Source organism: Notamacropus eugenii, chromosome 4 (genome assembly GCF_028372415.1).
Source record: "Notamacropus eugenii isolate mMacEug1 chromosome 4, mMacEug1.pri_v2, whole genome shotgun sequence".
NCBI lineage: Eukaryota > Metazoa > Chordata > Mammalia > Diprotodontia > Macropodidae > Notamacropus > Notamacropus eugenii.
In genome coordinates this window covers 458,382,300-458,397,411 of record NC_092875.1, presented here as the reverse complement: position 1 = coordinate 458,397,411, position 15,112 = coordinate 458,382,300, and the positions used below count along the sequence as shown (strand labels likewise).

At 37.9% G+C, this 15,112-nt stretch overlaps 1 protein-coding gene across 3 annotated transcripts in view; it reads right to left on the bottom strand.

The window, feature by feature from the left end:
- Positions 1–14,748, bottom strand: part of EDIL3 (EGF like repeats and discoidin domains 3) — a 603,244-nt gene extending 588,496 nt beyond the window's left edge. Inside the window, exon 1 of one of the 3 annotated variants that reach the window (XM_072606206.1) lies at positions 13,992–14,748. In XM_072606206.1, the coding sequence (XP_072462307.1) occupies positions 13,992–14,058 (67 nt within the window). In that variant the 5' untranslated portion in view covers positions 14,059–14,748. The remainder of the gene's footprint in view (positions 1–13,991) is intronic. The other 2 variants (XM_072606208.1, XM_072606207.1) reach the window with 2 other exon arrangements.
- Between the last annotated feature and the right edge of the window lie 364 nt (positions 14,749–15,112).

Here is a 15,112-nt window from a genome sequence, read left to right as displayed (position 1 = left end):
TCCTGTAGTCTGAGTGACAATTCTGAGTAGTGCATCCCTGAAATTTGCTGCTCAGTTTTCAGTAATTTTGTAGTATGATTATGTAAAGAAGTTAGAAGGGTTCAAAAGAAAACACCCCAAAAGATGTAGAGAAAGACTTACAGTAAAAGTCTAAAAGGAAAACAAAGTATATAACTTAGACACACAAGGAACTAAAGAACATCTAGTTTACAAATACAGCAGAACTTTAGTTTACAAGTAACATGATTTACATATGTTTTGCTGGACGAGAAAAATTTTTGAAAAATTTTCTTGCAGGACTAACAAAAATTCGCTGTACAAACATCAAAATTTTGTTGAAAAAATCACCCAAATAATGCTGTAGCAATGAGAGCCACGAGTATTTTTTTTAATAATAAGGCAATGTCACATTTCTGTGACATTCAGAAAAAAACACCAAAAACAAATGTATTAGATAGATTCCTAGTCAGAAGCCAATGTAAAGAAAAAAAATCATTGAGTCAAAACAGGAAAATGATTCTAAAAATACTAAAAACAAGTGAAGGCAGTAGTGTTAGTCTTACTTTTAGTGCAAGTAGCATAAGAGAGAACATTCCCTGTGTTGCAATCCCCAATGTTCTCATAGAAGGAGATTCTCCTTCCAAGCAATATCTATTCCTCCTCCACCTCCTCCCTCTCATCTCCCTCATGCCAGCCATTTATTTTGGCTTTATATTGTGTACTAATCATTGCTATTGCATTTCAGATGCATTAGGGATAAAAACTTCCTTAAAATTATAAACAATTATTTTTATATAACTATTTTTGGGGATGTGGTACCAATCATCTGACTTCTCATTATTTCCTATATGAAAATTCACTTTGCCATATGAACAAATCACATGATAAACGGAATCTTGGAATGAATTAAATTTGTAAACCAAGGTTCTATTGTATTTGAAAAATACAAATTTGAAGGGAAAAATTCATTAACATGTGCAAAGTTGCATTTTCTACAGAAAGCAAAGGATTCCCCACCTTTGATAATCATCCTAAGCTTTTTGACACTGGGGAAAAGGGTCCAGTTTTCTCTACATGTAAAATTTTGCTACCTATCAAAAGCCTATCTATCCAGGATGGTCCAATTTCCTCCCCTGTATAGGTCTTGCATACCACCATGTGGTATCATTACTCCCTATCCCTGTTGGAGCCATGCAAAACAGAAGAAACAGGCTGGAACATATCCAGTGTAGAGTAGGGTAGAGCATATATTCTCCCATTCAACTTTTCAAAAGCTTCCTTATAAGCAGGCATCCAGGTGCCATGTATATAAAAATGGTAATATCTCACAAATGATAATAAAATGCTAGCTGACAGCTATATAGTTCTATAAATACATTATTTCGTTTGTTCCTTTCAACCATTTTGTGAGACAGGAGCTATTATTATCCCACCCAATTTTATAAATGAAAAATGAGGAAACTGAGGCTTAAGGAGGTTAAGTGACTTGCTTAGGGTCCCATAAGTAAAGAACTTTGCAAATCACAAAGTGTGATATGAACACAACAACTACTGCTACTATTACCACTACTCCTACTCCTCCTACTACACTTGAGACAGGCAATCCTGACTCTAAAGATAGCATAGAAGCCATTACAATAATATTTTGCATTACATTAAAATTGAGTCCTAAAGGGGAGAATAGTAGGAGAAAAAAATAAAAGAAGTCTCACCATCCCTCTACACCAAGCAAACACATAGCTAGGACACAAACATGCACACACAAACACACATGATCACTGAAGACAGGAGAGATCTGAGATATGGAATTAAAAGGTTAATCTAGGTAAGAAGTGATGGGGTCCTGAACTAGGAAGGTGTCTGGGTCAAGAAGTTGATAAGAGTAATATTTGAATATGTCAGAACATTTTATAATTTTCATGTTTCACAATATGATATTTAAGGGACTAAAACTCAAAATGCATGTTGTAAAAAAGTTTTAGTTCAAAAGAAATCTGAACATTTATTCCCCCAGATGACAGTTCAAGGACTGAGTTCATTTGGTCTGTATATTTCATGTTTATATGTAATGCTTTATCCAGAATCATTAAAAATGGCATTGAATATAGAATGAATCAAATATTACCTTAAAAACTTTCCTACAATCTAGATACACTGTTGAGAAAAGGTAGATATTTATACTATTTGAAAATTTAAGATTAAATTAAGCTACTTAAGCCTTGATAATATGAACTCATGTCAGATGTCAAAGGAAATAGAAGATATCCAAGCTAATGGTACAAAACTAAAACAAAACAGGAGAAATAATTGACTCAGCAACATGAAAGACAAAATTCCCAAGTAAAATAAAGGATGTAAAGAACCACCAGAGAAGCCCCCTTTTCTGCCCTTGCTATTCCCATTAGCCAGTTATTTTAATCTCCAGAACACCTTTTTGTATTTCACTGGAGAGTGAAATAGTTGGTTATTGCAAAGCATCACATTTTTTCTTTAAATTTTAAAAATGATTTTGCACAAAAGTATGATAACTCTTCATAACTTAAGAAAGGTAAGATATTGTTTGCCAATTTGAGATGAAGAGATGGGATCACATTTCAGTCAACACACAGAGCTAGCTTTACTTAAGGCTACCTGCACAGTCCCTTTCCTAGATTAACTACTTTAACCAATTTAACTGCCCTGATCTGTGAACTTTTGGAACAGGTACTAAGGAAGAAAATGGAGAAGATGGAGAACGAAGCCTGAATAGATGTCATTTTTGGTTCAGAATTAAAGTTAATAAGGACATTATAAATTCAGACTCTAACAAAGGAAGGTATTGTTTGCAGACTTTTTTTATTTTTCAATAATCCATATTAAATATAGAAATAACTTAATATATTACCTTTATCAGAGTCACAGATTTAGTGCTAAAAGGGACTTCAGAGGCTGAAGTATACTTACATTTATTTTCTATTTTGATGGTATTTTTTTCACCCGTTGATTCAGTAAATCTATATTCAAAATAGGTTCATATTATGACAGAGACTGCAAGAAACTTATACAATAATTGAGAAAGAAATTTATAAAGTTCATGGAACTACTCTGTGACCTACTTTTTATGTTAAAGTAATACTGCAGCTAAAACTATGAAGGGATTTCCAATCTAAGTAACTCTATCTGTAGTGAAAAATACTGTACCGCAGTTTGGCACACTGTATCAGTGGGAGTTGGAGGAAGAGTCACATTTAATGGCCAGTTAAGAAATATGAAAATATTCTTTATTATGGGAATTAAGGAGTTCAAAGTATAAGGAAATATCTAAAAGATCTTTTATTTTTATTCTTTCCTTCAGAAATCATCCATATTACTACATGGAATGTATAGTCTCATATATGCATTCCAAATGGCTATCTCAAAAGAAATGTATATGAATTTGTTGATTACCAATTTTTATTTCCTTTTCTCTTTCCTCTGCCTTCCATTTGGTCATTTGTACAACACCTTAGGAATATGTCAAGGTGCATAAAGGGGGAAATAAGAGGAGATTAATTTCAGAAGAAGTTGTTTTTCTTTTTGTGAACAACTTTTAAAAAGGCTTAGCAAGAAATGGAGTTTGAGCTATGGGCTGAAATAGAGTTTGGGTAGTTATCTGTGGATTTACATTTATCCATGCTATTGCTATCTCCCATTAGCAAAAATTGTTGAGAGCTGAATATTTCCTTCAATCTGCTTTGCAATATGGGGAAAAGAACATATGATCTTAATAAAGGCAATTTAAAAAAGCCCACTTTTATTTGGAGTGAAGCTATTCTACGTTGAGAAAGTAATGGAAAATAGTCTAGAAATGAACCAGTCTGGCAGGAAATTGTGGTTTCAAGATAGAGTTGAGTCAGAGAAAGGAGAAAAAAATTGTGCCTTCATTGAAGTGAATATTAGGAGAAAAGACTACAGGAGGACGTGAGTCTTATAAATTTGTATAGAGAGGTTAAGAGGATGATAAAAAATCTTTGTCTCCTGTTATCTTTGTCATTGACTGTGGGTAGTCTATTTTCACTAAAGCCATTTTGACTCTACTTCACACTTGTTTTTCTTTCATGCTTACCATCACCAATCATCTTCAATGTTATTGATCTGGATGTTGATTTACTATCTTGAGTGATAATCCACTTAGCTCTGGAACCATGTGCTGTCCTGACTGGCTAGTCAGCTATTATAAAAACACAAGGCCCATCAAATCTATCTGACACTGAACTCCAAATCATGTTTATAACCCAAAGAACAGTTCACTCTTTTCTGTGTAACCTCCCAACTACTCCCTCCCTGTTTTATATTTCTTGCTTGTAAACATTAATAAAATCAATATTAGTATTTTCTTCTGTTAAGGAGCAGAGCCCTTATGGTGAACTAAAAGCAGGGGCCTGCTTGAGTGCTTCCCCCAAATCCCTGCAAATACCTGTAAATTATGACTCTAAATAAATTGTAGAACTCAGAACCCGCAAAGTGATGGAGTGAGGCAAATTTCTGGCCCAGGACAGACTGGAATGTTGACAGAAAGTGTCTGCTGCACTGGACTGGGAGCAGAACAGAGCAAATTATGGGCACAGATGGGGCTGGAGCAGGCTTCAAGGCACTGAATCACTGGCAGCTGTGGCAGTTTCCAGATTTCCCAACCAACAAATGCCAAACACAGCATAGGTCAGTGGGAAAACTCTGTTGAACCTGAGTGGGAGAGAGGCACAGTCCTGCTGGGATCTGACCCTAGCCTCAGGGTGGAGGAAAAAGCAGCAGTGGCAGCAGCAACAGCAGCTTCCAGAGCACTGGGCTCACGGACAGTGGGAGATCAAGCAGTTGACACAAAACTCCTGAAGCCTGGGACAGTACACCCACCCCCACCCTCACCCCCACTACCACTGGAAGCAGAGCACTACCTTGACAAAGAGTTAGAAAGTCAAGTATTTGGCTGTGAATATGAACAAACAGGGAAAAAACGTCAGACTACAGAATCTCACTTTGGTGACAAAGAAGAGCAAAACATACAACCAGAAGACAACAAAGTCAAAGCTCCTCCATCCAAAGACTCAAAGAAAAATATGAATTTGTCCCAGGAAATGGAAGAGCTCAAAAAGGACTTTGAAAATCAGGTAAAAGGAGTAGAGGAAAAATGGGGAAGAGAAATGAGAGTGATGCAGGAAAATCATGAAAAAAACAGCCTGCTAAAGGAGACCCCCCAAATATTGAAGAAAATAACACTTTAAAAATAATGTAACCCAAATGGCAAAAGAGGTCCAAAAAGCCAATGAGGAGAAGAATGCCTTAAAAAGCAGGATTGGCCATATGGAAAAGGAGGTCCAAAAGCTCACTGAAGAAAATATTTCCTTTAAAATTAAAATGGAGCAAATTAGAGTTGATGACTTCATGAGAAACCAAGAAATTATAAAACAGAACCAAAAGAATGAAAAAATAGAAGATAATGTGAAATATCTCATTGGAAAAACCACTGACCTGGAAAATAGATTCAGGAGAGATAATTTAAAATTATTAGACTACCTGAAAGCCATGATGAAAAGAGCCTAGACACCATCTTTAAAGAAATCCTCAGAGAAAACTGTCCTGATATTCTAGGAACAGAGGGTAAAATAGAAATGGAAAGAATCTACTGATCACCTCCTGAAACAGACACCAAGAGAAAAACTCCTAGGAATATTGTAGCCAAATTCCACAGTTCCCAGGTCAAGGAGAAAATATTGCAAGTGTCCAGAAAGGCTATATTGGTTGATACCCACATGGCTCCACTCATCATCTCTATCACTTCCCAAACAAAGCACTCTTCCATGGCCACACTGCCTTGTATTTGCTATCTTCTGAGAATGTGAGCTTCTCAAGGGTAAGGAATTTCTTGATTTTGTGCACAGTGCTTGGTTGATAGCCCTTTCACAAATTCCTCCCATCCTCCAGTGCTTTCATCCCCCTTAATCTTTGAATGGATAATTGCTGTCAGAAAAAGCTGGCTGGTGAAATGAAACCAATGGTTAAGTGGCTTGTCAATTGTCACACAATAAGTATAAAATATATCCAAAGCTATGCATGAATCTTGTCCATGAGTCCAAGCCCAATTTCCATACTTTCTGCTACATTGATACCTTTCAATAAATATTGCTTTAACCTAATATGCCCCAAATTTAAAAAACATTACCAGTTACAGGCATTTTGGAATATTTAGTGATATGTGAATATGGAAAATGCAACTAAGTCCAAACTACAAGGATCTATTCCTAATGTTTTGTGGGGAATGCAATATATTTGGCTCTACATACCAGAAAGACATAAGCAAAACACCCATGCTGCCCTCAAGAAGTTTACAATTGAACAGATGTAAAATACATTCACAGTTCAATAGAATTCTGAGTAGAATTGAATGTGTTATTGGAGAAGTGCAGGCAAAGTTCTATGAAAGCAAGAAGAGGGAGAGTTCTCACTGAAATAAAACTGTTGAACTTTTAATTTCTGAAATTCAATTATTCTTAAGACAGATCAATGGGTTTGACAATGTCTTTCTTAGAAAATTAGAAAACCCCAAAATAACAAACTTCCTCACGGTTTGAAACCTGGACACTAAACTTGGAATTTGACACCGTGTTAGGATGAAAATCTTGAATTCTTACCTAGGTTCAAACCTTTCCCCTCAACTTCACACATTAAATGAACTATTTGCAATTACAAGGATGATCATTATCATCATAAATAACCAATAATAGGGGAAGAAAAGAATACTGTCCATATGTGTCTTCAAGAAATTAAAATTGAACCTGACAAATAAAGTATTTCAAGTCTCTTTTGATATCTTCTTTTTAACTATAATACATTTGATATATATGAATGTCTCAAGCATCAGAGATTTAGTAGAATTAAGTCCTTTAAAACAATTACTGTATTAATTTTAAAATTTCATGTCATTTTCCCTATCATTGGAGGTGTTCCACAGAAGGAAAAGTTTTCAGACCACTGAAGCTGAAAAAAAGTAATTGCAGTTAGTTGAGGATGGAGAGAGTCAGATTTCATGTAAGAAAGACGAATCCAAATATCACCTTAGATATTTACTAGCTGTATGACCCTGGGAAAGACCATGGACCTGTCCAGGACTTAATTTCTTGATATGGAAAATGGGACTAATAATAATACCTGTCTCATAAACGCTGACACAACATCATAAGGATCAAATGAGATAACATGGGTAAGTTCCTTGAAAACCTTTAAGTACCAATGGGCATAGGTACATATAACTACTTATATTTTAAATATTTTGGACGGAAATCCTCCTAAAATTAGTTTCTTGCCTCCTCAATATTGATTAATGTCTTGTTTGTGGGTTTTTTTTGGTGATGCAGGAGTTTCTATATGAATAACATTTAATAAGCAAAATAGTAAAATCTTTGGAAACTGATGTTTGTAGGGCTATTTGAGATAGCACTTCATGGCTCTGGACTACTATTTTTCCTGCTTCTGTTTATGTATTATTTCTATCTCTTCCTTTAATGGCAAGCCTTTCTTTTTTTTTTTTCTGTCAGCATTCTTGCCTTTAGCTGTACTTCACCTGCTATAATCTACTACTTCTGCTATAAACTGGAAAGACAGATTTTTGGGGGGAGGGGGTTTATATTAAAAGAAGAATAAATACCTTCTAAGTAAAGAACCAAGTGAAGCAAAAGTTCTTCAGTATATGAAGACAGTGAGGACCACTTAGATCCCTTTTTGGTACACTTCCAAGTTTATGGTTGTATGCAGAATAGTTAAGATTGCTGGATAATTAGTTTTTGATAAGTAGGGTGTTACTATATGTAATTTATTTTATATTAGACAAATGTATTTCTAATTAGCCAGTACAGACAAATCAGACCCCAAATGGTCTGTATTGCTCCATGTTTCAAGTCTCAATCAACATTTGCAAAAACAGATGGGGGTGGGTCATCATGGCATCAGTTTTTTCAGGAATGATAATTAATTTACAATGTTTGGGACACTGAAATTATTTTATCATTTTAATTTTTGTAAATTAAAATTTCATAAATTTTATCTCAAATTTAAGAAACAAAACAAGCATTTTCATAACATATTACTAAAAAAAAGATGAATTGTACATGAAACTGCAAATCTATTATTTTAACTGTGATAGAATTACATATCTACTTACTGTCTTACTTGCCATTCTGAAATAGGGGTGATGATCTACTTCATTTTAAGAGCTCTTTGACCCAGAAAACGTGTCAATTAGGATAGAATGCTTGGCAAAATATCCAAAAGCATATACAAATTAACAAAACTTGCAAAAAATTCTTAAGAGCAACATAAGCAAATGTCAGAAACAAATTTGAAACTAAGGTCATTTGTGGAAAACTGGTAAAAACAAGAAAAAGAAATCAGGTCACTGACAGTTATCGATGCAAAGATAGGTACTTGATCAAGCATTAGTGACTCACTGAGATAGAAGATGACACAATTTTAAGTCTCCGTCTTTCACAGTTGAATTCTGAGGTTCCCTGTTTTATATTTTGCATCATTTAATGCATCTATAACACATAACTAATTTTTTTTTCAGATCTTATAGAAACTTGTTACCATCAGGCTTCATAAACTTTACCAGTCAGTAAGGAAGAAGAATGATGTTATCTCTGCAAAATAATTTTATATGTGTGGTTAGGCCAGTCTACTTATTTCTATTTTCCAAGTTGGGGGAATATCCACATCAATTGTATAGTTTGTAAAAAGAAGAGAAAAAAACCTGAAAAAATAATTGGTGACTATGTTAATACAAAGTCCTGTACTGATTTTTTCATATTTCCATTTCCATATCTATAAGATATGAAGCTAAGTGGAAGGTTTCTTGCACAAAATAACTATTCAATATGCATATGCAATATGCTAGATAGTGGCAGTTAAAATACATGGTTTCCAGGAAGTAGATTTACCATGCAGTACTACATACAAGACACAGGTCAGGTAACAAGGATGATGGGCAGTAGGAAAAAATGACCAAGTAAAATATCAGATCTTAAAAGAGTATTAGTGGCTGATCAAGACACAACAGGACAAACCAATGACCTGACTCTTTGGATGAGCATAAGAAAACCCAATATGAGATCATTTTAGATGTTCAACGGAATCAGTGCTCACATTGTGACAAACAAGACTGACTATAATATAGAACAGAATATCCAGTAATAAAAGGAAACCCTATCCGTTATAACCAATATTCATTTTTCCCCTCAGGAACACAAGTTTAGTAGATCACAATGTTATCCTTGTCCATTTGAAAGGATTTGTTCACTTTACCTCTGTTGCCATAGCATGTCTTTCTAAATTATCTCCATTGATTATCCTGACACCTACTGGTGATGGTAAATCTGATTTCTGTTTGGGTTCTCTTTAGGCTGAATTCTCTCAAAGAAACTTGATGAGGGGGTGAGGGGAAGGGAGACCTTTTCTGAGTTCTGTTAAGTTATAAGAAACTTAATGTCCAATATCTTCTCCTTTCAAAAGGAATTTGATAATATTAATACTTTAGCCATTTCTGTGTTGCTTCAAATGATGTATATGCACATATGTTTATATGTGTAGGCTAACTCTATAAAGAGCAACACTGATTGTCAAAATTAGAATCTTAAGAATTGAATTAAGTATATTTCACTAATAATATTTGCTTACAAGATTTTTAACATTTTTTTTTCTAATTTGCTTATAATGAAAATTGAACTCTGAGATCTGCAATTGTGTTCTGGCTAGTTTTGAATGAGATCTCTGCACCATAAAGCATTCTTACAATAATTATACCTATATGTATATTCTGTAAACAAAAAGCATCAGAATTGCTTTTCTTCAACTTTAACATTTAATTCTGATAATTTTTGTTGTTGTTTATAAGTATATACAATATAAAGTTTGTCCTATATGCACAGTTTTTAAAAAGCTGGAAATAACTGACCAATTACCAAGAGACATTTTATAAAGACACACAGGTTGATACAAGAGATTTTTGGTGTAAGAAGTCAATAATAGATCCCCCAGATTTTTGAAAATGAAGCTAAGCAAGAGAAAATTCTTTTTTTTTTTTTGAAAGAATATCCTGAAGTTCTCAACCAGGGAAAGATTTAAAAATGAACTGTGACATTAGGATACTTAGAAGTCTAGCCATCTGTTTTAGTTCAACCATAATTGATCAGCAAAATAAGTTAGCTTCCACTAGGGAATTATTTTGACATTGAAGCACAAGATGCAATGATTGGCCATTTTAATAAAACACCACTATTCTTTTTATAAAACAAAGTTTGGTGATTTTTCTAACAACTATCCTTTTAAATTGGAATGCATTTGAATTAAAGGGAAATGTTAGAACTAATTAGAAAGTGAGGTTTCAGAGAGCAGTGAGAAATGTGTGGTATATTATGACAGTGCTTGCTAGGATATGACAAAGTTGATGCAGCAGCACCAAATTAACATAGTAGCCTGCTCTTACTTTAAAATTAATGATTGCCTTCAATTTTATTATTTGAAAGTGATTGAAAAAGAATGTTTTACTCAAGGGAATTGAAGCTTTTACTGACTTTTAAAGGTATATGATTAATGTGCTTGGAAATTTGATGATCTAAGAAGGAATAGGAAATACTGAAAATTCACGTTTGAGAAGGATTTTGCTGTAGTAACTTCTAGAAGACAATGCACTGGGAGAAATGTAGTACTTAGTTTTGAATTTATTGTGCATCCTCACTCAGAAGTGGCTGAAAGTAGCTGAAAAAGACTTTAATTTTGAAGAGGCAAATGATAAATTCCAATGATACGTAGTATTTCTGACATGTCTAGACTTCAGATACAGTGCCTTTTACTTAAAGACTCCAGGCACAAACTGCAGGCACAGGGACAGATTGCATAAGGCATCACGTGCTTGCTGCAACTGTATGGATGTTATTGGATTTTTTAGAGCAACTCATAATAATGAATAATTTAAGAGCTAATAAAATATTCAATCTGACTGATCCATTGGTTTAATTTTAAAATAAAAAAAAAAACCGTACTAATAAAGAGAGTTACCGAATCTCACAGAATACAGGCTTTGATTAACTTAAATGAGATGAACGCACAGAGGGAAACACCACCTTTAAAAAAAGGGAAGCACCAGGGCAATGGCATCTTTCTGGGCTACTCCGCAAGATCTCACTGCCATTGGTTGCCACGGTGTTTATTCGAAGTTTAAATGGTCTGTGCTGAACCCTTTAGAAGTGTGGGTGAATAACGTGCAGGTGATGCAAGTTTAAACGGACCTATTGAAAAATGGAATTATTTTATCCTTCTTTCTCCCTTTCCTTTTCACCACCGGCTACCAGGGAAGGAGGAGGGCACTAAAGAATATGGAGTATAGCTGTCAGACCTTCCTTTAGGAGGAGTTAGAAAGACAAACCTTGCGGGGATTCCTGATCAAGGGTTTTCACCCCATCTCAGAGGTTCAGACTGTGTCTACAGGACCCCGCGCCCCCTCGGACCCTTTGCCTGTTGTGTAGTAGGAATAGAAGAAAACTAGGCAGTAAACCAATCTAGTGACGGCTGCACTCTCCTCTTACATTGGGACTCAGCAGAGAGGAGGCGGAGGCTGCAGATCTAGCAAATAGCTTCTCCTTTCTCTTCTTCCTGGGCGCTGTCCTCCACCCCAGTACAAACTAGAGGGACAGATGGTGGTGGTAGGGTGTAGGTGTGTAGGTGTGTATGAGTCTCTATGCTTTCTGTGTTTACCGATATGTGTTGGAGAAGAAGGGGTGTGGGGAGGAGGGGAACTGATCAGGAAAGAGAAGTACTATTCATTCCTTTCCCTTGCCTTTCTTCCAAGGGATCAAAGTGCAGGGGGCAGTTTGTACAGGAAAGAAAAGAAGGAAAATTCCGTAGAAAGAAACGAGGATCTCTCTCTCTCTCTCTCTCTCTCTCTCTCTCTCTCTCTCTCTCTCTCTCTCTCTCTCTCTCTCTCTCTTTCTCCTACAACACTATGACCTTTTGGTCATCTCAAATGGTGTTGTGGACCCCTCTTGATAACTGGCACACTTTGTTAAATGTAGTGCACAGACAGAGACACAGACATGCCTAAAGAAGAAGGGGGCAGTCATCAGTAGGTAGGCAACCCTGCTCATCTGGAAAGCCCATAACAGGCTGGTCAGCAAAAATAAACGGGGGTGGGGGGATGTAGTTTGGGGAAGAGGTAGAAGAATCAATAATCAAAATAATGATAAAACAATTTTTCTTAAACTACAGGGAATTTAAATATTTGATCTCACATTGATTCACCCCTTAGAGTAATTATTAACTAAACACTTTAAAAATTCAAGCAGAACATATTAATTCAGTTTTGTGTTGCAATAAACTCTATACTTTCACCACCTCCCCTGGAGATGTATTACCCATTAAATCACACAAGAGATGCTGCTTCTAATTCTCAAGGGCCCAAAGAGCAGAGACCTCCCACCTCCCACCTCTATTTACAATTCTATATTCATCTAGACACCAGGTACCCCTTCTGTTCCCGGTCTTCCTGCAGCACTAACTTAAGGATCAGCCAGCCTGGAAAGCCACTCACACTTTTATTTTACACCTCAATACTTGCTCTGTAAAGAATTCCCAGAAAGATAAGCAAAAACGGGAGCTAGCCTCCAAGGTTTCAAAACCCTGTATTTCAAGGGGGAAAAAAAAGCTTCATGTTTTTCTTATCTTAAATCAAGAGAACATGACAGAGGCAAGCTCTTGCAACTTTTACAAATGTTAAATAAGATTAGGGAGGTGAATTGCAGTATAATTATCTATCTATCTATCTATCTATCTATCTATCTATCTATCTATCCATCTATCATCTATCTATCTAATTAAACCTGCATAGTTTATGAATATAAATGTATCATTATGTCTATAGCAATGATGCATAAATAAAACTATCAGGACATACTTGGGATTTATTCGGGCAGGGGATCATTCAAATGAAGAAGCTTTATTTTTGTTCTGTATATCGGATAAAGCATGTCCTAGTTAAGATAAGACTATGGAAGAAACTGACAAGACCCATTCATTTTAGCAATGATACACAAACCTCCAAGTGTCTTGAAATGTGTTTGCAAACTGTTCAGCATAGAGTGTAAATTTAAGAACAGAGTATCCATTCTTCACACACACACAGACACACAGACACACACACACAGACACACAGACACAGACACAGACACACACACACAGACACACACAGACACACAGACTCACAGACACACAGACACACAGACACACACACACACACACACACACACACACACACACACACACACACACCCCAAAACCGGGTTGGTGGACAGCTCTGCGGATCTGAAACCCTCGCATCCACTCACTGGGTTGACGTCTAAACTCTTACACATTCTCCTCGCCCCACCCCCACTCCCCAACTCCGCTGGAGCTGGACTAATTACGCCCAATGAGCACATTTGCAGCGATTGCCCTCCCCTTCACTTTGGAAAACACCTCCAGAGACTCTCGGTGAAGTGAACTGCAGAATCCCCTTCTCCTGTGAGTTCCCTTCTCTTCCCATCGCCCCCTCCTTTCCTCGATTTACAGCCCGCTGCATCACTGTGTTCTGGCCGCCCTGCACACTTCACTCCAGACTTTGGGATCACTTTAAATGGTCTGCCCCGGCGCGCAATTTACCCCTCCATCACCCCCTCCCCAGCTAACGGCACACAAACACACACGCACATATACACACAGAGAACCTCAGGCAGTGGCAACCTTGGCATCACAAGGAATCAGGTTCTCCCCCTTCTCTCCCCCCACCCCCCACCTGGCAGCCGCCCCCACCTCAGCCTACCCCAGTCTCACGGGACTGCCTCACTCCCACTAGTACACAGGCATTGCCTTTTCTCCCAGCTCCACAGAAGGAAGTGCTTCGGCCCCTATCTTCATCCTTTCCCTAGTGGACTCCCCACCCCACCCCATCATCTCACCTTTGGTGAATTGAGGGACGCAGAGGCTCAGACCGAACAAGAGCCAGGCGGCCACCAAACGGTTCATGATCGTTTCTCCACTCGAGCGACTCCGGGTGGGAAAGGGGTCGGGGAACGAGAGAGGGAGAGAGGCTAGTGGGCTTCTCAGAGATAGGGCTCTGGGTGCCAGGCGATCCCTTACACTGAAATGTCTTCTTCTCTCAACCCTTCTCTTAAAGACAGAAAAGAAAGAAAAATCTTTAAAAGACAGAGGAAGAGGAGAAAGAGGATGGAGAAGGAAAGAACGCTTCCCTCCTCTTCTTTTGCCTGATCTTTGGCAAAGGGTGGCGGGTAGGATCCCGGAATGACCCGGCGCGGCTCAGTCAAAGTGCTGCAACTCAGTCATAGCTGGGAAGGAGAGAGGAGACGAGTCCTGGGAGGCGGGGATGTGTGTGGGAGCGCGGCTCCGCGCTGCGTGGGTCCCGGTGGCTTTCCCTGGGTAAACCTGGGGCTGGGAAGAAGCCCGCAGCCGGCGCGCAGCTTCGCTTAGGCTGTTTTCTCTGCCACTGCTGCGGGGCTGACTTGGAGAACAATGAAGCGGGAGGACCAGAGGAGAGAGCGATGCCGATGCCGGCTGGAGAGCGCACTGTATACAAACAGAGGCGGCGTGCGTATGAGCTGAGAGCTTCACAGGCTCTCTCCCCAATCTGCGGGCTCTCTCTCACCCCCTCCCCTCTCTACCCTCCCTTCAGCCCTCTCCCCCTCTTCATTCTCTGTCTCCCTCTCTCTCTTTCTCTCACTCTTCCCTCTTCACAGAAGTGGCTCCTTCTGCTGGAAGAGAGAAGGGAGACAACTGCAGCCACACCCTGGCACCTGCTACCAACCTCCAATCTCAGGCTACCTCTGTACCCTCCCTCACACATCTTGGAGGCGTTGAGGTTAATGTGGGACCGCCAGTAGACACATTCTCATCTGTCTTTAGGAGTGGTTCAAATTTACCACAAGCAAACTTCCTTTGGAGCTTTTCCTAGGTTTTGTCAAGAAAGAGGAGTTAAAGAGATTTCTTAAAGTTGGTTCTGTGCTGGAGAAAGATTCTGCTAGAGTGAAGCAGCATTTTAAAATGGAAATGCCCTAGCTTTCCA